Here is a 25,224-nt window from a genome sequence, read left to right on the forward strand (position 1 = left end):
ACTTAATAAAAAATGCTGAAGAATTGGGAAGATCAAGGCAGTGAAAAAGTGGTTTGTTGTTGTTTTTTTTAACGTTTTATTTGAGAGAGAGCATGCACCAGCAGGGGAGGGGCAGAGAGAGAGAAAGAATCGCAAGCAGGTTCTGTTCTGGAAGCTCAATGCGGGGCTCAAACTCACGAACCGTGAGATCATGACCTGAGCCGAAACCAAGAGCCAGACGCTTAACCGACTGAGACACCCAGGCGCCCTGAAAAAGTTATTTTAATAGGCTAACGAACTGCTCAGATAAACAGGGACAAACATGCTAATTTTCTTCCCAAATCTGCTGTCCCCGACCTGAGGTTTCTGCAGGGGAGAGGAATTGGCTGGAAGTAAAATTGGTGAACAGCCAACTGGAGCTCCCAACATCTGCTACATGTTTTCCATTTAGGTGGTAGATTCTTCTGCAAACAAACAGCCCAAAACAGGCTGCATCCTGGATGACCAATCCAGCCACCTCCGACACCCATTCTCTCCAAAAAGTTATGCAATGCCATTTGACCAATCGCTAACCTACCTTCGAAATGTACAAAATTTCAAGTAGCTCCTATGTCAATGAAGAGCACACAGACAAATTCCTTCACGGTGATCAGAAAGCAGCTTCGTTTTTGTTCAGTCTCTGCTCTGTGTACCCGAGTCGGAAAGCAACGGGCTGGAATGTTTTCCAGACGCTGCTAGAAGGTGCCCGAAATGCCACAAGAGAACGCACACACACCCTTTCGGGGCCCAAAGCAACTGATCAAGGAAATTATGCTGAAATCCCACGTTTGTTCTTAAAAATTCAAGTCAACCTTCTTACATACCACAATAAATTGCTTTACTTTTTTAGTGTTTTTGAGTCAATTAACAGCTAATTATCAGACATTTCCCCTAAAATCCGAATTAAAAAGATACGTCAGCATTCTCTCTCACTCCCCAGCGGACCCCACACACCCTCAAGGGCACCTGCATCTCCGTTTCAGGAGCAGCGGGGCAGCGGAAGAGTGGGGGGGATAGTGTCCCTCCAGCCACCACATCAATTTAATCCTTGGCCTTTAATCCAGATGAACCACCCGACTCAGAACAGCTTCCCTGGAGAGTGGAGGGAGAGGGGTCTGCGGTTTGCGGTGGGCGCAGCCTCCCACCTTGGTACCCCCAGCACATCTAAAAGGGCACCAGCTAAGATGCTCGAGTTGACCCCACCCAGCCCCACCTCCGGCCACTCACCCGTATCCGGCGCATGGCCGCCACGATCTCCACTCTGCTATTGGGCCTCGGCACATCCAGGCTTCCGACGTACTGCGGGGAGGAAGCAAGCACTCATTGAGAAGAGGGACAGCAAGGGACCCTGGTCACAGAATGTTAGCGGAGGGAAGGAGATCCAGTTAAGCTCCCTATTTTGTGGAGGAGGAAACCGAGAGCCAAAGGGGTGTCTCGTTCAGGGCCTACTTCTAACTTTATAAAAATCAATGCAAGAAACCACTGCTTCCTTTTTCATCCTGCTCCTCATCAGAAATGAGGCCGAGCATGGTGTTCAAGCAGGTTCCTGAATCAGAAAGACTTGGGTGGGATGAATCTCCCACCGCTATCTTTGGGGGGAGGCGCTTGGCCTTTGTCTCAATTTCCTCACCTGTAAAATGGGATTCCAGTAAAGATCAAATGCAAGGAGGTATAAAATGTCTTACACAGATATGCTTTGCTTATATTAAAGCAGACCCCCCCCCCTTCAAAAAAAAAAAAAAAGGAATATGTGCTTTTTTCAATTAATGGCACTTCATTGAGTTAGCTCTCGATGTTATAGGGACCTCACACACTTGATTAAGTTCCTAACTGGAGGACAGGAACACGCTAATTATGTTTTATTTAAAATTTGAATCTTCTAAAAAAGAAAAAAGAAAACTTAATCTTCTGAAACGTTTCAAAACACAAAATGACATCCAGGTTAATGTTTAATACATGGATACTTCCTCACGGTATACTATTCTAATAATGTAGCAATATGCTGAGCAAAATAACCTCCCCCCAGCCCGTTGATAGTCTGACATACTCTTTTTGTATGCTGATGGGCACATGTATTCGTAGACACAAAGGAATTTATTTTTACGTAAAAAGGTTCGCTCTTCGCACTGTCCTACAACGTGATTTCTTTTTAACTTTTTTTTAACTTTATTTTTATTTATTTTAGGGGGGGGCAAGCAGAAGAGGGGCAGAGAGAGAGGAAGATGATCCCAAGCAGGCTCCGCGCTATTGGCACAGAGCCTGACGCGGGGCTCGAACTCACAAACCGTAAGATCGTGACCTGAGCCAAAGTCAAGAGTCGGACACTTAACCAACCAAGCCACCCAGGCGCCCCTACTTTTTAACATTAGACACAACTTGGACGTTTTTCTCTGCCAATGCGTACAAGTCAGTCACGTTACATGTGGTGGCCACCAACCCTACATATGTCACTATTAACAACCCTGCTTCCATTACGTCCTCATCTATATACCTCCGAGCTCATCCAGAGCTCTGTAGGCGGGGCTTCTACAAGCAGGACTGCTGGACCAAAAGTACAGAAAGATCTTGAGATCATTCCTAAGTAGGATGAAACAAGAAAAGCGGGGGGACGTTTTTAAACACATGTATTGGTTCCTTCACATACACCATCCCATTCCATACTGATATTGGGGTACGCCTTTCCTTTTTTCATTCAAGTTATATAAAATAGCCTGGGGGATATCCTAGAAATCAACAGCTTCTAAATAACTTAAAAGTCTGCCTGGGCAAAAATGGCATTAAAAGAAGAGGGTAGTCATCCCTGTAAGAAATGCGTTTCCTGTGGTTATAGAGGAATAGAAGGTTCTTTCTGAAATTTAGAGTGAAGGCTAGCCCCCGGAAGCAAGGTTCCAAGAGCTTAAAACTGCCAAAGGTTTCCCCTAGGATTGATCCAGTTTGTGCTAATCCCCTGAGGAGCACAGTCCCAGCACCCAGTGGTGAGTTGTGAGCCCATTACATTGTGGGCCCAAGGCGGACAGCCCCACGACGGCAGGCGGGAAGCCATGTACCTGTTGATAAAGCGTCTGGCAACCCACTTAGGTGAATGAAGCCCCCTAGATCTAAGAGTGTGGTCAGATTTAAATATGGATGGCGCTTCTCCCCGCTCCGAGCGCTGCTGGGACCCCACAGCATCAGGCAACGTGTCCGTGACCTCCACGGCCCAGAGCGGCAGCCCGGGCTTGTGACCACCCATCTTCGCAGAGCCCCCAGCCAGGGGCAGTTTCCCCCTCCCTGTCCCAGACCCTGCGGGCCCGAGGGTTCCTTCCCTGAACTCCGAGCAGTCAGACCTCCAGGGGCTCGTGTTCCCTCAGCCGTCACGTGAGAGCCAGGACCTCGAGACCGAGCAAGGCCGCTCGTTACAGGTGAGCCCGGGGACCCGGCCCGTCTTCCCACGCTGATCCCTGCCACACCAGGAGATCCACACCTGCGCGTGAACACGAATGCCCAGAGGGGACCGGTCCCCCCTTGCCTCCTTCGCTCCATCAGCCACCAGCCGTGCACACACCACACACCTTCACACACGTACGGGGCACGCATGCTCACACCCACGTGGTCATCGCACATACTAGCCTCCGACACTCAATTCACACCACGCACGCACTCACTGGTCTGCCTTCCTTCCCGGTCCCACGAAGTCACAAACCCGCCCTCCTGACAATCTGTCCGGAGGAGGGAACCTACGAGAGGTGTAGCTCAGGGTCAAATTCCCCACGACAGATGTCCCTTAGGGTCAAAGAGATGAAAAGGTCACGCGAGGTAGGGTTCAAGTCCACATCTAGGCAACACCTAGATATTCACACCAAGAACGTGAGGCAAAAAGCAGAACCGCGACGCCAAGGAAGCCGGAGAGCGGTCAGGTCAGAAAGCCCATTCCTCGGGGCAAAACCCGACGGCCGAGCGAATACGATGTCCCAGGCTGGCCTCGCAACAACCCGTCTCAGGCACGAGCATCACCCCCTCCCCAACGAACTTCAGTCCATCTGAGTATCTTGAGATGGAGAAAGTGTAAGACACGGTCTGAGACCAGTCCCTCCCCCCCGCCCCCGCTGGAGGCGGGTCCTTACATCCGCTCAACTTGCGCTCAACTGCGGTCAAGGTGGCCCGCATATCCGTGTAAACGGAAGAGAGGCTTCCCACTCACCTTCGGGAAGTCGGCTCCCAGGCCTGAACCTCATGCACCTGCTGAGCTAACAACCTTTGAAGATCCTCGCTTCCGTCACCTCCTGCAGGGATCAGGCAGAAGTCTATTCCCTGCCTTCAGTCAAAGGCTGACGCACAGTGACGGGCTCTCGGTCAGAAAGGGCATCCCCTTTATCTGCCTCTCCTGCAGGAGTCTGGGTGCCACAGGCTCGTTTCCAGAAGGGAAACGTGCCCCAAACGCCATGCCCCAAACACCATGCTCACCTCGGCTTCTTCATCTTGACGAACAGCCTCCAGAACGTCTACCAGTCGTTCAAGCCTGAGATCTGGGAGTCATCCCCGAACGAGCTTCTCCCTTGGCCACCACAGCCAGTCAGCACGGCCGACCAGGACCTGCCAGGTCCCTCTCCTCCCACACTCACCACCTCATCCCCCAAAACCCTTCCCTCCATCTACACAATGTCTCCTCACGGGTTTCTCCGCTGTCCCCAGGGCCCCTCCAAACCACTCCCCACAAGGCCATCACAGTGCTCACTCTCAGATGCAAACTAGACCGTATTCCTCCCTTAAGACCCTCGGGTGCGCCGTCAACTCTGAAGGTGACCGTCAAAGCCCTCGGTGGGGCTTACACTGCCCATGGGCCCGCACGGCACAGCTCCCTCTCACACCACAGGCCTCTCCGTCGTTGGGAAAGGCCCACAACACATCCTACACCCAAGAGCTTCTACACGTGGGCCTTCCCTGGGCACCGATCTACCCTCCCTCTCCAGCCCTCCAACATCCACGGGCCCTGCAGACCTCTGCTCACCTCTACTTCCCTCTGCTGACCGCCAGGGAAGGCGGCCCCCTCCGGAACACTCCCGCGATCCCCCCCAGTTCTCTTGCAGAACATCGACACGCGGCTCCATAAGGGACGCCCCCCTCACGGGTTAACCGAGCCTACCTGGCTGGAACCCTCCAAGAATGAGCATATTCGCACCCGCCCCGTGCACTCCCCACGGACAATCACCACACTGAGGAGGGACGGGAGAGGCCTGAGCCCTGGATCCTGACCCGTGTTCCGACATCACAGGCATCAGCCATCCCACCCTGGATGGTCCCTGTGGTGATTCTATCGAGTTACCTATTTTGTGCGGGTACCTGAACTGGACCTAAGCCAGATGCTCTCAGAGTAGCACATGCAATTCCTGGCTTGCCAAGAGATGAAGTACGTGGGGTGCCCGGGGGGTGCTCAGCCGGCTAAGCATCCGACTCTTGATCTCTGCTCAGGTCACGATCTTGCGGTTTGTGGGTTCAAGCCCCGCGTCAGGCTCTGCACTGACAGCGTGGAGCCTGCTTGGGATTCTCTCTCTCCCTTTCCCTCTGCTCCTCCCCCACTCCCCCTTCCCTCAAAATAAATAAATAAAACTTTAAAAAGAAAAAAAAACAGATGCCAAATATAAAAGTTTAAAAAAAAAAAAAGGAAGATGAAGTACATCCCACCTTTGCATTGGTGGATGTTTAGTCACCTGGCATTCTGCTGGACTTCTGCCCGCCTTCCAGAAATCCCTGCGGTGAGGCATCTCCTAGGGCTCCTATTCAGAAGAACACCTACCACAGAGCTTAAGGGGAGAATAACGGCGTTTTAAAATACCCAGGCCTACTGCTTTTTCATTAGCACAAGAAAAAAAAAACTAGAAGGAAGATTCAAATTGCAGTGGTACTCAAGATACAAATGACCTGTGTCCAATTTATCTGCGGCCTCATCTTCCAGATAAGGAGGAGTTAGCTGCAAATGAGGTTAATCAGACGGACTTCAGGTATTTTTTTCTTTTGAAGCTTCTGGACAACCTCAGCGTCGTGCTAGATTAATACCTCATGAAATTACTTTCACTCATTTTCTTGCTTCCGCTTCCCAGAGATGAACTCCTGGAGACACTGATAAACTGCACCGTAGCCATGTCTCCCGGTGATGTGCATGAATCACAAGGCTAAAAGGCAGCAAGACTTAACAGTCACCCATGGAACTTGCTAGACTTTCTGCCATCACGTTCCTCAGGAACTCCCTTTATTTACAAGGTTTCCGTCAACTGTTTCCAGAGACCAACCCCCCCCACCCAAAAAAAAAAAAAGGAGAAAGACAGAAAGATAGATAGATAGATAGATAGATAGATAGATAGATAGATAGATAGATAGATAGATAGATATAGGAGTCAAAAATATTTATAAAAATAAAATGTATCAGATGATTCTGCTTCTGATAATGTTGGAGGAACTATATCACCGGACTAGGCCTCCAACAAGCAATAAATAGGAAGTCTGGAAAAGATTATTTAAAAAAAAACAACTTTGCAGAGAATGTACAAAGAGTGAACCGTAATATAAACCGGGACATTAGTTAATAATAACGAATCAATATTGACTCAGTCATAACAAACGCACCACCCGACGCAAGGTGCTAACAGGGGAAGCTATGTGCGTATGGGGACGGCCGGGGGTGGGGGGTGGGGAACAGTAGGGGTATATGGCAATTCTGTCCTTGCCACCCAATTTTTCTGTCACCCTAAAACATCGAGTCTGTTGGTTGAAATAATAAAAATAACTTTGAAGGCACTGGACAAGAACAGGCAGGGCTTAGCAGGGAATCGTCCCTGAAAGAAGGCCACTGCCCTCAGTGACGCTTGGTTTGTGCTGTCTCCCACCCAGTGGTACAAAGTGCAAACACGGGGCCAGGGAGCCGGAGGTCAGGCCCAGAGACCCAGTCAGACAGCCTGGGGGGTCCGGACACCAGAGCTGCAACAGCCTGAGGAACCGGACGGTGGGGGGCAGAAACCCCCAGCAGAAGGGGGTCGTAGAGGGGGCTCCCAAATCGTGTCAACCCCACCCAGGCCCGTAGACGACTTCCAAACTATACATTTGCGAAGCAGATTCCAAGGAGCCCAGGAGAAGGGGGCAGGGGCCCACCCCAGGAGCGGCAGATTGAGGATTTAAGACCAGCCACGTTAACCATCATGAAGAACAAAATTCAACACCCTTCAGAAGAGAATAGCAGAATGCAGAATGTTGTGTCACAGGGCCGTTAAAACCTTACTGACTGACCAGTGCAGGCAAGGCCATGGGCAAAGGCCACAGGGCCACGTTTTCCCGGGGCAAAAGGACAAGGGCCCCCATAAAGGGGCACCATGTAAAGGTCCCTAGACTCTGCCTTCCCGGAGCTCCTCTTCTCTCTGAAGACCACTCGGACAGCCCCAGCCCACAGCAAAGACCATGGGGGATTCGGGAGGAAGCCCCTCCTGTCCCAGAAAAGGACAAAGGACCCGCGTAAGGCGGGTCCGAACCCCCCTGCCTGCATCTGTACGAACTCACTCCTTCCAGGTCCAAACCCAGCCTGGCTTCTGTTCTGCCACCCTGCCCACCCCTTCTCGTATCCCCCACCAGTCTCCTGGCCACACTGTGTCCTCTCCCCAAACACACGCGCACGAGCAGTGCGACATCCTGCTGGAATCCAGCAATCCCCAGTGGGGGGCCCATCTCAACTAGTCCCTTAACCAATGCTGCCCCGATTACCTTCTAAAAACTCAGAGTCGTAGAGGCAGAGGGTGTCAAATCCAAAAGGGACCTTAGGAGTCACGTCCTAGGAGGACGTGACCAAACAGCAGTCAGAGAGGCCGGGTATCCTGCCAACGCCTCCTACACGTCCACCATCACGACCCACCTACGTTGTCCTTTTTCCCATCACCCTCTGGTTTCCGTCCCAGCACTTCCCATGGTCTGCAGGTGTGAGGTGTGCCTCCTTCACGGGGTCCCCCTCTGCCTTCCCCGGAACCTTGCCCTCCCAGCGTCCGCGTCCCCAGCCCTTGGAAGAGGGCCTGGGAGACAAAGGCCCGAGCATCTGCGGAATGAATGAGGGGGCCACCTGTCCGAGACCCAGTGTATGGCAGCAATGGGGCCAAGAAGCCCACCCTCCCGCCACCGCTCCAACGGGAAAGGTTCTCCCAAGCCTCAGAAACTGCCCTTGGTGCACAGCTGAGCGTCCTGCTGAGCGGGATTATGAATGTGACCTGGGTGAAAGTTCTCGCCTCATTTAGCATCGAACAAAGCAGCATTAACTGCAGGCAGCAGCGGCCCCAGATTCCAGGGCACACACTCAGCCAATGACCTTCCCCCCCACCCCCCCAGATGCTCTGGGGGAGGGGAAGGAAAGCGTGGCCTCGGGGCGGCACACTCCCCCTTTCTGAGGCCGGTTCTGCGTTCTCTGTGTTCTCCAGGTGCCGAGGTGTGCGGGCGGGGGCAGGGGGGACTTAGAAGGACCCGTATGGACATTTAGCAGCTCAGGGCAGGTTACCCGCACCCCTCCTCGCCCTATACACTCACACCACCAGAAAAGCTTCCAAGATGCTTGAAATGCAGCTGCATTTATTTGTAGTCTAAGAGGAAAGAGGCATTTATATTTCTTCCCCTCTCTCCCAGCCCATCCAAAAAAGGAAGTACTATTTGAGGGCCATCTGATGGGACTGTGTCACTATTGATCAGGGGCTCAGCGGGGGCCGATGAATGTGCCGGAGATCACAGCAGAATCCTTCCTGCTCAACATGAAGGGGCTGGGTGCAAAAGAATTGTGGTGAGTCGTCTTTATGCTAATGCCATGCGACTCTCTACAAGGGACAGAGGGTAGGACTGAACCATCCAGCACACCCGCCCATGGGGAACATGGGTTCTGTGGGTTCTTTTAGTCCATTAGCAAAAGCTCAGATGGGTTGGCCTGATTATTTCTCTTTATTAGGAGGATCTGAGAGATCTAGCAAAGGGGAGAGAAAAAGCAGGAAGGCAGAAAAAAAAAAAAAAAAAAACGTTCTGGTCTTTCAACTATCAGTTCCCGAATGAAAGCCTGAGCTCTGGCTCGCATCACAGAGGCAGGCGTGTGGGAGAGGCCAGGGAGGCACTTTCTGCCCTGCCCATCTGGGAGGCTTACTTGCCCAGTGGGTTACTTCTCCCCTGGGTGGGGGCGGACAAGGGGAAACAGGCAGAGAGAAAAACACTGACCAAGGCTACGCGGTACTTAAGTCGTCACCCGTACATCAACCAGGTAAACCAGCGCTGGAGAGATGGACAAAGAACACCACGAAATCAGAGGGAAGGCAGACCGCCATGACCGAGCGTCAGGTGGCCATAGAGTCATTTGATCCAAATCTTCATTTTACAGAGGGCAAAACGGAGGCTCAGAGAGAATCGAATCACAGCGGCGGGATCAGAACCAAAGTGGGTCTTCCCTACCCCACACCGCCAGCCTGATACAGCAGCAATGGGGGCGAACCCGGGCCGATGCCCCACTCAGGGCTGCTTCACTACATTAACCTTGGATGGAGGTGGATGAGAGGGCCTGTGCACCAGCACCTGAATGGTCGTCAGCTCAAAAACAAACCAGTCGACAGAGGCAGGGCACCAAGATCTGCAGTAAAAGGACAAGGGCTCACTCGCCCTTGTTCATCAAAAGATTTAGGGGATGGAACTGTAGAAAAAGAGAAGACCCCCCCCCCCGTCCCCCAGGGGTCCCCTAATTCTTCACATCAAGAACAAAGGCATTTGCCTTGGGGCAGCAACATTCTCTACCAGCCGAACTCTAAGTACTTAACCTCTCCAAGCCTCAGTTTCCTCCTTGGAATACAGCTAGTATCTGGACTGCCTCAAGGTCGGGGTTGTCCTAGAATCCAAATTAGATAATGCAGATGAAAGTTCCAGAGCTTCTAAAATACCACATAATCATGAAGAGGATATTCCCTGTATCATTATGTTCCTGCTTTATGGGCCAACAAGACCTTGAGGATACAGAATTTGTAGCTTTACAATAATCGCCTCTTGGATTCTCACAGACTAATGAACGGACAAAGCAAGGTGATCCAAAATGCCATGGGGTCAGTGGAAGGCAGAGTCGAGAATTCAGTCCAATGGTCAAGCAGGAGTGAGGAGGGAAGGGGTGAACCCTGGAGCAGAGAGGGTGCCCGGGCAGCAAGGACCAGCCCACACCAGTAATGGCCATCACACTGCTCACAGAGACTCACGGGGGGCGGGGGGGGGGGTGCAGTTGGGGTGAACACCCTGCCACTTTTCCTTCCTGACTGAATGAGCTGTGACCAGGAACAGCACCTCCCCGCCAAGAGCTGGGGGTGCAGGATCATTAACCCAGTCATTTATCAGTATCACCGAATGAAACCCCACAACCAAGTAATATTTCCAGATCACTGGCTGGTACCCCATTAACATACCCAACTCTTCTCTACGTTGGACTGTTTTGAGTAGGACCTCCCTACAGTGTATTATACTCTGCCCTAAAAAATGAGATTCTGTAAACGAGCACTCAGTGCATTTCTTCAGGATTCAAAATATATAAACATTATACACGTCATTTAGTGCACAAGCTCTAAAGCAATGAGAAATGACTCCAGACTACTATTATGCCTTCTGAGTCCTTGAGGCTGATTTTAGAATTTAATGCTTCCTACACTGTTAGTGGCAAGGATGATAACAACAGGCTATAAATATGCTTCTGCCTTTAACAATAACTGCCCCCAATCTTCAAAAAGGAACTAGCAATACAAATCCAGCAACTTATAAAATGGATTATACACAGTGCCCAAGTGTGATTTATCCCAAGAATGTAAGGTTGGTTGAACATAGAACAGTTAATAGACCATTTAATAAAATAAAGATCAAAGACCATTTGATCAACCCAATTGACAAGAGGTATTTGATAAAATCCAACACCCTTTCATGATGAAAATACTCAACCAGCTATGAATGGAAGGAAACTTCTTCCATCTAATAAAGGGTGATAAACCAACAAATGAACCCACAGCTACTATCCTACTAAATGGTGAAAGACTGAATGTTTTTCCCCTAAGATCAGGACCATGTCAAGGAGGTCTGCCCTCATCACTTCTATTCAACACGGATCTGGAAGTCCTAGCCAGGCAATTTGGCAAGAAAATAAAAGGCATCCAAGTCGGAAAAGAAGCAGCCAAACTATCTCTATTCATAGATGACATGATCTTGTATATAAAACATCCCAAGGAATACACACACACTACCAAAATCAATGAATGAGTTAAAAATGAAATTAGGAAAACAACTCCATTTACAATAGCATCCAAAGAAATACTTAGTAATAAATTTAACAAAAGAAGCATAAGACATGTACCTTGAAGATTATAAAACAATACTGCAAAATTCAAAAAGACCTAAATCAGCAGGAAGACTGCTCATGTTCATGGATTGGAAGGCTTAAGATAGAAATGCTCCCCAACTAAAAAAAAAAAGAAAGAAAAAAAGAAATGCTCCCCAACTGATCTACAAATTCAATGCAATCTCCATTAAAATCTATAACCTGTTTATAAACTGGCACTTCCACTATCAAACGTGTGGGTTTTCCACACCAAGTAATTCTCCAGTTCTCTGCAAACACCAACTGGGTATCCTACAATTCAATTCAATTCTGACGCTCACTACCCAGAGTTCGCACATACCCGACCTGTTAAGAGCTCAACTCCACAAAACTGCCCCCCACTTCAGAGGCTGGTCAAAAATCCCGAGCCTCCCATACTTCTTTTTTTTTTTTTTTTTTTTTTTTTTTGCCTCCCATACTTCTGACCAACCACCCATAACTCAGGGATTCCCATGACCCCCTCACAGGTTCCATAATTTGCCTTTATCAGCTCACAGACCTCAGGGAGACATTTTACTTCTATGACCAACTTATTATAAAGGATGCAAACGAACAGCCAGATAAAGAAGTACACAGGTATGTGGGAAGGGACACAGAGCTCCAGTGAGACTCTCCAGGAAGGCCACCCAACACCTCAAGGTGTTCACCAACTTAGAAGCTCTCCAAATCCACTGTTTAGGGTTTTTATGGAGGTTCCACCACACAGGCATAAGTCACTGGTCACTGAGACTGAATTCAGTCTCCAGTCCCTCTGCCTTCCTGTAAGGGTCAAAGTTCCAACCTTCCAGTTACATGGTTGGTGTCTCTCTCACAGCCATCCCCCATGCTGAAGTTACTAGGGACCCACCAAGAGTCACCTCATTAATATCAGCTCAAGATAAGGTACAAAGAGGCTTCTTATGAAAAACAAAAGATGTTCCGCTCACTTAGAATTCAGGAAATTCTAAGGGTTTTTAAGGAACTCTGTGCCAGGAACTAGAGACCAAATACATATTGATTGCATTACAGTATCACAAAATCCCATTGGTCTTTCTTGCAGAAATTGACAAGTCCATCCTAAAATTCATGTGGAAATCCAAGGGACCCAGAATAGCCAAAACAATCTTGGAAAAGAAGGTCATAGGACTCAGACTTCCCAATTTCAAAAATCACTACATAACTACAGTCATCAATATAGTGTGGTACTGGCATAAAGCTAGACATATAAATCAATGGAGTAAAATTGAGAGTCCAGAAATAAATCCTTGAATTTATGGCCAACTGATTCCTGACAAGCATGCCAAGACAATTCATTGGAGAAAAAGCGGTCTTTTCAACAGTGGTGCTGGGACAACTAAATATCCACATGTAAAAGAATGAACTCAGGACGCCTACTACACATTGTTATGTAAAATTAACTCAAAATGTATCATACATCTAAGAGTTAAAACTATAAAATTCTTAGAACATAGTAAATCTTCATGACCTTAGATCAGGCAATGGTTTCTTAGGATAAACAAAAGCACAAACAGGAGGAAAATAAATTGGACTTAATCAAAATTAACAACACTTTCGCTTCAGGGCGCCTGGGTGGCCCAGCCGGTTGAGCATCCAACTCTTGATGTTGGCTCAGGTCACGATCCCAGCATTGAGGGATCAAGCCCCACGTTGGGATCTGTGCTGAGTGTGGAGCCTACTTGGGATTCTCTCTCTCCCCCTCTGCCCCTCTCCCCCACTCACACCCTGATGGATGGATAGGTAGGTATGTAGGTAGATAGATAAAACACTTGTGCTTCAAAGGATATCAAGAAAGTCAAGGGACAACTCATGCAATGGGAAAAATATTTATAAGTCATATCTGATAAGGCACTTTCATCCAGAATATAACTCTTACAAGTCAACAATAAACGACAAACAATCTACACAAACAATGAGCAAAGAAGGGGAGCTTGGGTGGCTCAGTTGGTTGAGTGGCTGACTTGATTTTGGCTCGGGTCATGATCTCACAGTTCATGTGTTCGAGCCCCATGTCGCACTCTGTGCTCACAGCGCAGAGCCCGCTACAGATCCTTTGTCTCCCTCTCTCTGCTCCTCTAGTGCACACACTCTCTCTCAAAAATAAATAAATGTTAAAAAACAAAAAGGAGCAAAGGATATGAACAGACACTTCTCCCAAAAAGATCAATGGCCAATAACCACATGAAAAAAATGCCTCATCATTAGTCATCAGGGAAATGTAGATCAAAACTACAATGAGATACACTTCACACCCACTAGGATGGCTAAAGGAAGACCGATAATAACGAGTATTGATGAGGCGATGGCGAAATTAGGATCTTCACACATTGCTGTTAAAAAAAAAAAAAACACAGTGCAACCACTTTCTCAAGAAGTTATACGGAGTTAACATATGAACCAGCAATCCCACTGCTAGGTATGCACCCCCCTCCCCCGCCAAAAAAAAAAAAAAAAATGAAGACGTAAGGCCACACAAATACTTGTGCATGAACGCTCATAGCCACATTATGCATGATAGCCCCAAAATGGAAACGACCCAAGTGTCTATCCACGGAGGGATGTGCAAAGAAAACGTATTGTTATTCGGCAGTAAAAAGCACTGGGGTACCGACACATGCTACCTCACGGATGAACTTCAGCATCACGCCGGGTGGAAGCAGCTAGTCACCAAAGACTACGCCTTATAGGAAGCGTCCAGAACAGGCAAATCCATAGAAACAGGAAGTAGGTCAGCAGTTGCCAGGAATTGGGAGATTAGGAGCGATAGGGTCCTTTGGGCAGGATACAAATGGTCTGCGATTCGATAGCGGTGGCATTTGTGCTACAAGGTGATTATTCTAAAAACCACTGAATTGTACGGTTCAAATTCACATACCATAAAACTCACTGCATCTTCTCAGCAAAGCTGTGATCTTAAAAACCCACGCACGAAAAATAACCGTCCTTCTTCTGATTTGCTGTGGACAAGAAAGTGGAATTACAACCAAAATGGGTTCTGAGTGAGCCTCTGAAGTGCTCTCTTTAAGGCAAGGCCATGACCCTCAACATCCACTCTGGCTGCCCAAACGCTCTTCCGTGAGAGTCCACACTGCTGGCTGTCATCTAGCTGCTTAAATTCACCAGATAAAGCATTCCAAGGGAAAAAATATGAGCTATAACTGTACTGAATTTTAGTGCTAGTTCTAGAAGATATATTTCCCTCCCCCAAAGAATACGCATTTTTCCACACTGTAAGAGTAGAGCAATCTCATTTCACATTCCGACTCTCCAATGCAATAAAATGAAACAGAAGCTCACAAAATAGATTCTTTCTGTATCACGCTGAACCTTCTAAAGCAAAGAGTCCAAACACCATGACATTTCTGGGACTGTCTGGGTGAACCAGGCACACAAGGGCAATCCCAAAACACAAACAGTGCTCATCTTCTAGGCAGGAATAGATTCTTAAAGGCACGCCAAGAAAAAAGATAAAATAACGTATCCTACGTTTTGCAGCTTAGAAATTTCAATGTTCAAGACCATGAGTGAAAGGGGAAAAAAAAAGAAAAGGTCAGGCCACAGTGAGACTAAGGAAAGGAAGTAGATTTCAGGGTTGGGAGGGACAGTAAATACAGATCATGTTGCCTGACCGCCCACGCACATACATACACCTGGAATTTTAATCTCTTCTGTAGGTGCCCGCCACATCGTCAACCAGCCTATGCTTAAATACCACCCCCGATGAAGAGATCACTCCCTCAGACGACAGCTGCTAGAAAGTTCTCCCTTTTATGGAAGGCTAACATTGGTCTCTATAAAGACTCAGACTCCAGCGGCGCCTGGGTGGCTCAGTCAGTTGAGCATCTGACTCTTGATTTCGGCTCAGGTCATGATCTCATGGTTTGTGGGTTCAAGCCCACATCAGGCTCCGCACTGATGGTGCAGAGCCTGCTTCCGATTCTCGCTCTCTCTCCCTCTCTCTCTGCCCCTCACGTGCGTGCGTGCTCTCTCTTTCTCTCTCAAAATAAATAAGCTTAAAAAAAAAAACCAAAAAGATGCAGACTCTACTCTGTCCTCAAGATGTATCTCATTGCCCGGCAGCCATGGGCCTGCTCTTGTATACATTAGAGCTCTTCTCTTTCAAGTTCAAGTTATGGGTAAGGCCTCCCCACCCTCCTCAATAAGGGGTCTCAGGTGCTACCAGCTCCATCAAGCACCACCATGGGTGCCCTCTGGCAGGCTTAGGCTGAGGAGGGGCAGTCTAGATCAGAATAGAGCGAGGAACAACAAAGTAAGTGAGAAGGGGCACGGGAGGGACACCAGAGGCGCCGGGAAAGCCAGCTGCCCCAAGAGGCTACGCTTTCACCCCGACGCCACCCGAACCCTGAGCAGCAGAAGCTCGAGAACTCCAGCAGACGCCTGAGCCGCTCCGCTCTGGGCTCAGCCACGAGGCTGCACTGGTCTCTAATCCGTGTGCAACGGAGGCCACGGATACCGGTTCCTTTTTCCCCCACAAGAGCTGAGAAAACAAAAGGATCGTGCGCTCCATCTCTGAAAGGAGAACTAATGCAGAGACAGACCGGTTATTGAGAAGAACAAGGGAGGCAAAGCTGGTCTCTAGTGACCTTTTACTCCTCATTCTCGATCCCTTTCCTCACCTTTCCGGGTACCCTGTATCCAGCCCTCCTTCCAGGGCGGCAGCCGTTCTCTCCGCGATCTCCTCCCCCCCTTCCCTTGTCCCCACCAAAACTCCCCTGTCCTGGGTTCTAAGTCCCTCTCCCCACTCCGCACACAGCCAGCTAATTAGATAAACCAACCCGTGGTAGGACAACACTGGTGCCAATGGCCGGACTAATGAGCCTGCCTTCCTAGCGTCTCACGGAAACCCAACATCCTCAGCAGCTATTCGCTGGCCAGAGTTCCCAGCACGGAGCATCAGACCATACAGTGGCTATTTGGGGACCGAGATGCCTTTTCACCAGCCCCTTCAAATCACGACATGGAAGCTTCCATGTTTTCCACCCGAAGACAAGCGGAGCCTCTGCACAGAGAATTTCAGAGGCTGGGATCAAGGACCGGTCAGGGAGGGAGCAAGGTAGAGCAGAAAGAACCTGGACTTTCGAGTCAGATCTGGATTAAAATCAGCTGCGGTTTCTTCTTCTATAAAACAGGACGAAGTCGACCCTCTTTACAGACCGGCCATCAATGAGATAGGGGCGCCTGGGGGGCTCAGCGGGTTGAGGGTCCGACTTCGGCTCAGGTCATGATCTCACGGTTTGTGGGTTGGAGCCCCGTGCCGGGCTCTGTGCTGACAGCTCGGAGCCTAGAGCCTGTTTCAGATTCTGTGTCTCCCCCTCTCTCTGCCCCTCCCCTGCTCCCGCTGTCTCTGTCTCTCAAAAATAAATAAATGTAAAAAAAAAAAAAAAAAAAAAAGATTCAATGAGATAACGCACATAAAGTGCTCAGTTCATACATCTTTTCAGCTCTCTAGGTCAGCTCTCCCCGTTGTACTTGGCTCATTCGTCAGTCGTGAGTTCTGTTTGATTCTTCAGATTAACTGTGCCCTCCCTAACTAGACTGCAGTAGCTAGGAGCCGCTGTTGTCATCAACACCGTTTCTGAATACCTGGCACAAAGCCTGGCCCATCAGACAAATGAACAAACACGTGGCAGCTTTTCCTGTGAGGCAAAATCTTTAAGATGTTGTTCTCTTACCTCCCTTTAGGCAATCCCAGACTGCTAGCCTGCATCTAATGACCCAGCTTCCCATGGTGATCGCCCAACAGTCCTCCTAGCACAGTAATTAATCACCACCACCACCCACCGCACAGCAAATACTCTTGCAGTGACTTTTCAGATACGCTCATCCAGGTAACCTAAAGGAGGCAGGAAGCCTAGGAAATCCAAAGTCACGGTAACAATTCCTCTTACCAAATGGTAGAGGGTAAGCCGCAGAGATAATCAAGAAGTCTAATCAAAGAGAAGAGCCCACAAGGGTAGCCAGTGAGAGGAGGCAGAAACGAGGAGAACACCTGGACTGTGAAGACAGTTTCCCGGGGAGAAGAAAGGAAGTGAAGCATAAGCACAGGAGGGCACCTCCAAAGGCTTTCACCCCCACCTCTTGTTTTACTCCGACAAGGCAGGACACAGGTGTCCAACGATCAAGTGCTTTGCTCTAAGTCACCCAGTTAGAGTCAAGATGGGACTACGACCCGGGTGTCCCGGCCTCCAAGTCAATGCTCTAAAAAGAGCATGACAGAATTGAATCAAAAGGCTGGGCAGTCCCAGTCGCAGCTAAACTGGTCTGCAAAGAGGAGCCAGCTGGTCAACCTCCTTGCATCTCGTCTTCTTCATGGGAAATGGGACTTTATCAAGGGGAGTAAAGGAGACTATGTAAGAGCATACAGTAGCCTATCAGAGAGCTCCAGGCCTTTATTAAAAAGTTAAAGAGAACTTTTTATCTGCCAAAGATCAGGGAGCAAGAAGAAGAGATTGTAAGGGGGGTGGGGGGAGTGGGTTATAAAAATAATAAGGAATAACCAAGCTCTATCCTAACAAAGAACTAGGTTTGGAAGGTATCGTCTGGAGGACCTTGAATGAATACAAGAGGAATCAGGTTACAGAAAAGGAAGTGGTCCGGGACAGGGACAGAAGGGGCTGCAGGCAAAGGTCCCTCTGGGACCTGGAGAAAAGCTTTAGAAAACAAGACTCTGCCAAACCCGGCCTGAAAGCTGAACTTCAAATCACACTCTTTGCCTCCCATTCTGAGATGCCAACAAAGCACAGCCAGTGTCTAGATTTTTAAGGAGAAATGGGTATTTTAAGTAAAGATTTTTGTGGAGAGGTGGAAAAGAGCCACGTTATGTAGCACAGAGCTAACTAAAACCTGTTGGCTGTCCTTGTTAGCGGTCTACGGGATCCTTGTTGTTCTGGGAGATTCAGAGAAGAGAACACTTAGGGAGGGGAGGAGCCAAAAGCCAGCATGCGTGGAGAGGCAGCCACCGGGGAGAGGACCCTCATCCACAAGGAGCCTTCCCACCAGATGCTCACCCGTCATGAACCATGAAGTTCCTGGAGCATGAAGGGCAGGGCGGAGGATGGGAAGGGGAGGCCAACCAGGAGGCCAGCCATCTCCATTTATCTAGAGATACCCTCGTTTTTACTTTTTTTTTAATATTTGTATTTGAGAGAGAGCGCGCGTGCGCAAGCAGGGGAGGGTTAGAGAGAGAGGGGGAGACAGAATCCAAAGCAGGCTCCAGGCTGTCAGCACAGAGCCCGACACTGGGCTCAAACTCACGAGCTGCGAGGTCATGCCCTGAGCTGGAGTTGGATGCTAAACTGACTGAGCCACCCAGGTGCCCCTACAGCTGTCCTGGGTTTTAGCACTGAAAATTCCACATCAGAGAAATCCCCATTCCAGGGTAAACCTGTCCCGGTTGGTCACCCCAGGCGCTGTGTCCCCTTTCCCCCTCTATCCTGGTTTGCCCAGCAAGATGGTGAAACACTCCTGACGCCTGGGTGGCTCAGTCAGTTAAGCGTCCGACTTTGGCTCAGGTCATGATCTCGCGGTTCAAGAGTGGGAGCCCCGCAACGGGCTCTGTGCTGATGGCTCAGAGCCTGGAGCCTGCTTCAGATTCTGTGTCTCCCTCTCTCTGCCCCTCCCCCACTTGCGCTCTGTCTCTCTCTCAAAAATAAACAAAAAAAATTTTTTTTAACTCTATTAAAAAAATGACCACAATATCAATGTACACATTTCTGTACAAATCCCAAGAAGTGCAAACTCCTCACCCACTATGACCACGGTTTCATCCTCTTGGGCCACTCTTCCCACGCTTACAAAACCAAACCAAAGGAAAACCATGTGCCCCATCACCACCACCACCCCACTACCCAACAGAAGGGTGCACTGATTTCTCTGGGCTTCAGCCTCCCTAAACAGGGGTCAGAACACCTGTTCTTCCCACCCCTTAGTGGGCAGAGAGTGTTTGTGAGGCTCGATGGAGTGATCGATGGGAACAGATTTTGCAAATCATGAAGCTCTGCAAGAGCGGATATTATTTTCAATGTTTGTTTTTGAGAGCGAGCGAGCGCAAAAGCAGGGAAGGGGGAGAGAGAGAGAGAGAGAGAGAGAGAGAGAGAGAGAGAGAGAGAGAGAGAGAGAATCCTTAGCAGGCTCCATACTGTCAGTGCAGAGCCCGACGCAGGGCTCGAACTCAAACTCACAAACCGCGAGACCGCATCCGGCACCAAAACCGAGAGTCTGACGCTTAACCGACTGAGCCACCCAAGCGCCCCAAGACGTGAAGTTATTATAGGGGCTCCTGGGTGGCTCAGTTAAGCATCCGACTCTTGATCTCAGCTCAGGCCTCGATCTCGGGGGTCTTCAAGCCCCGCGTTGGGCTCTGTGCTGGGTACGAAGCCTACTTGAGAAAAAACGGTGAGGGGAGGGGGCAGGGCAAAAATCTTAAAAGGTGATATTATTGCGATAGAGTGGAAATGTGGCACCGGCTCCCCGCCTGCTAAGATGGGAAACAGGAGGTACATCAAAGGGAGAAGGGAGGGTGGAGCCAAACAAAAGCACCAGCCTTTCTGGGCGGGGGGGACCACAGACTCTCCCTTTCTACAGCCCTACCTGCTCCCAGGATGCAGAGCAATGTGCTCCAGTCGGGGGCTGCCCTCAGTCACCACTTCTCTCCTGCAAAGGGAGAAGCAGAGCCATTCTCCAGATGCCATGGCGCAAGACTGGAACCGTAAAGATCACCAGACTGGTTAGTACAATCGGTTTCCACTTTGGGATAGCTCAGAGGCGGCCCGGCATGGAGTGAGCCTCAATTTCTTCATCTGAAAACGGAGGTGATACTTCAGTGAAGGGCTTAACGTGAAAAATAAGACATGTAAAGTACAGGGTGTACCTCACTACATGGGAAGTCTTCCGCGAAGAGCTTTGAATTCAAAGGAAAGGCTTCGGACATATCCGTGCCCTTCGGTTGCTGAAAACACACAGCTTGATGGCATCATCTAACCCCCTTCGCGAGATCTTGTGAGTTCTGGCCAATACAACGTGAAGAGAAGTGATGCTCACCACCACCAAATCTGGTTATTAAAAAAAGATCCCCACGGGACATCCTTGCTGTCTTTCCCATTCAAGGAGGATAAACTAGATGGAGAGAGTCTGGGTCCGCAAGGAACTAAAGGACTGTGCGGTGAGAAGTGAGAAATGCTGAGTGATAGAAGTCACTGAGATTTGGGTGTACGGTAACCAGCCTCTGAGATGGCTCTAGATGATTCGTTTCCTGGTATTCACACCCCAGTGTAGTTCCCTCCAAGCGTGAATAGGCTGAGCTGAGGAACCAGTAAGATGTTACAGAAATGACAGAGTATGAATTCTGTAGTTGGGTTTTTAAAGAGAGTAAAGCTTTTACCCCTCTCTGTTCAATCGCTCTGGGCAAAGCCTACCGCCATGTCCTGGAGCGACCTGAGCAGCTCTATGGACAGATCCGTGAGGCCACAGCCAGCTCCAATCTGCCAGCCATTCAAGTGCGCCATCTTGGAACTGGATTCTCCAGTCCCATCAAGTCTTCAGATGACTGCAATCTCCGAAGTGCCTTGGAACAAGAGCCCCCAGCTAAGCTGTTCCCGCAAACTTGACCCACAGAAACTATGTGATGTCATAAATGATTATGGTTGTTTCTGGGAGCTAAATTTTGAGGTAACTGGCAACTGATACACAATACGTTTGTCACGTTAGCTGGAGTTGTTTAACAAATCAATGTGTTATGTATCCAAAGAAACTGTCCAATGCATTCTGTTCCTTCAGGTTATTTCATGTGAGGAACAGACAGCGGGCTCCCCTGACCACACCAGCACTCCTTCTTACACACTTACACAGTTTCTCGCTCACAGATACAGATATGCTTACACACATGCTCCAAGCCAATCCACAGCTGTTGTAACTTTCAGTTAAGGAGGGTGTTCTGTCTATGATTTATGGACGGAGAAGAGTCTGAGTAACCCCAGGAGAAATGCCAGCCTGCGTATCTAACACGATAGTAAGACAGAATCGTGTGTGTATGCAAGCACATGTGCGTGTGTTAAGGCACAGGACAGATGTCGAGCAATCACGGTAGAGAGAAGGCATCGGGTTTTGATTAATGGAACAGCAGAACGGGAGGCAGGCAACTGAACAGGCTGAAGAACGGGGTTAGAAATCAAGGAGAAAGGGCGGAAAAGGGTCCCCACACACAGACTTCTAGAAAGAAGAGAGAGCTCTGCAGTTTACCTCTAGGGCCTCTGCATCCCTGGACTGCCTCATCTTTAAAGAAAACACAGCAACCCACCATGCTGCTCCCTCCGCCCCGAGAGCACTCCTAGAAACTGTGGTGATGGGTACCATCAAATCAGATCAATAGATATAAAAGCATCCGGAAACACACGCCAACCCAAATCCAGTTAAATTGCATGCAAATGGCAAATCAATAGCCTTGCAGAAGCACGGAGGGACAGACACATGGCTCTGGGGGTAGCAGGAGTGGCCCAGAATTTGAATGTACACAACAGTGTGGCTGAGAGGCTGAAATTGACCAAGGAGATAGATGGATAGGAAATGTCGGGAGGCGGTTCTGCCGTAGGAGGCAGTGGTGTCCAAGTGCCAACCTTGCCTTGCCTCCTAATTGGGGGTGGGGAGAGCATCTATACGTGACAAAGTCAAAGAAGCGAAGGAAGATGGCACTCCAACGCTCAGCTTCCACCTGTATCACCAGGAGCAAGGGCCCTGAGGACTCAGGGGAGGGGCGAGATTCAAAGACCAAGTCCCAAGACGCCCAGGATCTCCAAATCCTCGTACGCTTTCCCAGGCGTCCCCCAGGAAGCTGGGACCTGCCGCACTGTGACCTGCGCTCTGGCTGGCCTGATGCAATCTCCCGCTTCCACAAATCCCAGGGCGTGTTTAGGAGGGCAGCACCCGTCCCGCAAAGGCCAAGAGGCACTTCTGTCTGCTCAAAGGCAGCTCCCTTCATGCCAGCTGAGAAGCAATTAAAGACAAACACTATGGTTCTGCCAACAACTTGTCTCCTGAACTTTGGCAAGACACCCAACATGAGATTTCCCACCGGCGAAAGGTAAGGCATTCACCCACCTCCACAGCATGGGTGGGGCGAGGGACAGAATATCTCCAGAAGGCAGTGGGAAAATGAGAGCGTGAGCCCAGGGTGCCATACCAGGAAAACAGAATCTGAGGTTCTAATTTGACATTTTCATTTCAAAATCTGCAGTTGATTCCACTTTGCAGTAGGAGGGAGTAATTCACAAGACTGAAGCTCCATAAAGAGAAGGACACGATCTTGCATTTGTTTTCATATCCAGCCCAGAATCAGAAGAGGCTAGACAAAAGAGCAAGGGGGCGGGGGTAGGGGGATCACGAGCCCAGATTCCTATAATTAAGTACTTGGTCGAATCAACACCGTAACTTTTTAAAGTATTAAAAGTATGAAGGATCCCCATCTGGTTGGCTTTGCATGTACAATTTTCCTGCCCTGGAACTCTTTCTTTTCTCTTAAATCTCTTCACGTTCCACCCTCTTCACGACGTGGTTCGATCTCATTTTCTTCCCTACATGACGTTCTCCAACCCCCTCCAGCCCACAGCAGAATCTCCACTTCTGAAGAGGTTTGCAGCATTGAAATCCGATTGCCACAGTACTAACCTGGGTTGTTTTAATGTTCTCACTTGCTCATATAACAGGTTTTTTTTAATGTTTATTTATTTTCTGAGAGACGGAGTGAGACAGAGTGTGAGTGGGGGAGGGTCAGAGAGAGGGAGACACAGAATCCGAAGCAGGCTCCAGGCTCTGAGCTGTCAGCACAGAGCCCCACACGGGGCTCGAACTCACGGACCGCGAGATCATGACCTGAGCTGAAGTCGGATGTCCAACCGACTGAGCCACCCAGGTGCCCCTCATATAACAGTTCTCACTAGACTCCCAAAATCTCAGCATCCTAGATTGCATTGTGTGCCTAAATCGTGCCCCCTATGACACTTAATCACATATACACAGGCAGGCAAGTATAGAAGTTTTCAAATTAAAAAAAAAAAAAAAAAAATGTTTGGAGTTCCCACCTCAAAAGTCGATTCATAATATTCCATTTCCTAAACAAATTTAAGGGACACGGACAAACGAAATGACATGCAGTCCACTTAATGAACTCAATTAACTGCTAAAGCACTTTAGCTAGACGTTAAATGCACGCTAAAGTCCATTTAGGATGAGGCTTTTGGTGTTGTAGAAAATAGGTCTGTTTGTCACCGCTGCTCTCGAAATTCAGTTACCCTTCCTGAGTTTCCACAAAGGTCAGAAGTGTCCCCGACATCCTCGTGCTTTAAGGCAGAGCCCCAGATGGTGACAGTAATTGCCAAGTTACAAGGTAAACTTGGGTCTGCCCCCTCCCCGCACGACCTGGCTGTCCCCCTGGGAGACAAAGAAACGAAGGCTTCTGTTTCTCAGAGTCCCCAGTAAATGCCAGTTCTGTGGGTAGAACAGGTGTTCCCCTATCAAGATCATATCCACACATTCAGGACATTTGTACCAACTGTTCTTGTCCTCCAGTACTGGAAATCTTCCAGCATGAGAAAAATTCATCTTCCCACGATTCCTGTCTTTCCCTCTCGTGATCTGTAGAAGTCAAAAGCCTTTGTAGATACTCAGCACGCACACTGTCCTTGAGAAGCCTGCAGCCCGAAACCACCCGGCCGGTCCTTCCTCCGTCACCCAGCCCGCAGCCACGACCACTGAGGATATGAAAACTCGAAGACACAACACCGATCTTCTACGAGAACCCAGGGTACAAGGACAGACCTGCGCTTCGACAAGACAAAGTACTCAGGTCACCGCTGTGATGAGCTCCTACCTACGAGACACAGTGGCCGCACAGAAGGACAAAACCTAAGTTGATCGGGTCAGGTCAGACGCCTTCACTGAAGAGTCAGCTTGAAGGAGAAACAGCTCCTGTCACACGGCAGCTGAGGAGGAGCCCGTTCCCGACGGGAGCACAGCACGCACACACAGAGCCGCGGTCCACATGGCTTCTAGGGGGCCGCACGTCCTCTCATCCAGGGACAGGAGGACTTACGCAAACTTTGTTCAGATGCATGTGGCCGCTTCGTGGAGGACAGACTGGTGAGAGAGAAGGACCTGAACCAGAGCAACAGAATCAGGGCAGGAGGGGGGGATACCCATGAGGCATTGAGACAGGCCTGGGAAACTCATCAGATGTGGCCGTTCGGGAGGGGGACAGAACCAGGATGATTTTCGGGACTCCTCTAAACATCTACATCCCTGCTTGTCACCCTCTTCCCACCGCCCACCACCCTCACCTGTTTTTGAAAGACATTATCCATTAATGTTATCCATTATCCATTATCCGTTAATTAATTAATTAACGCTCGCTATGACTCATTCCTTGGATTTGTGTAATTGACCATAAACGCGATATTGATGGCAGTGTCACCTGTCTTTTATCCCATTTAATTCCTAAGGTGTCCCTCTGAGCTGATTTCATTTTCTCTCCCTTTTCGAATACATATGATTTGGGGAAAATGTCTCCCCTTCCTTCCCTCCTCCCTGCCCAGCCCACTTTGCATCAAGTTCGTGGGGCAGGAACTAGATCTGCTTCTGTGTTCTGCTTCACGCCAAGTAGGTTCTTGGCACTCGGTGAATGCTGGTTACTTCTACCAACCACGGAAATAATAACAACAATCTATAAATACCTCGGCTTCCTGCAGCGAAGAGGAACTAACCACACTGCAATTAAGGAAAAGCTGGAGAAAACATTTAGTTAGCAACTTCTCAAGGCAGACAAC

The 25,224-nt window shown here is 49.2% G+C and overlaps 1 protein-coding gene across 3 annotated transcripts in view; it reads right to left on the reverse strand.

Moving 5' to 3' along the window:
- Positions 1-25,224, reverse strand: part of LOC102967731 (carboxyl-terminal PDZ ligand of neuronal nitric oxide synthase protein) — a 284,060-nt gene that overhangs the window by 207,522 nt on the left and 51,314 nt on the right. For all 3 annotated transcript variants that reach the window (XM_042977053.1, XM_042977052.1, XM_042977054.1), the window contains exon 2: positions 1,246-1,317. In XM_042977053.1, coding sequence (XP_042832987.1) covers positions 1,246-1,317 — 72 coding nt within the window. The remainder of the gene's footprint in view (positions 1-1,245; positions 1,318-25,224) is intronic.

The sequence above is a fragment of the Panthera tigris genome, chromosome F3, assembly GCF_018350195.1.
Source record: "Panthera tigris isolate Pti1 chromosome F3, P.tigris_Pti1_mat1.1, whole genome shotgun sequence".
Classification (NCBI taxonomy): domain Eukaryota; kingdom Metazoa; phylum Chordata; class Mammalia; order Carnivora; family Felidae; genus Panthera; species Panthera tigris.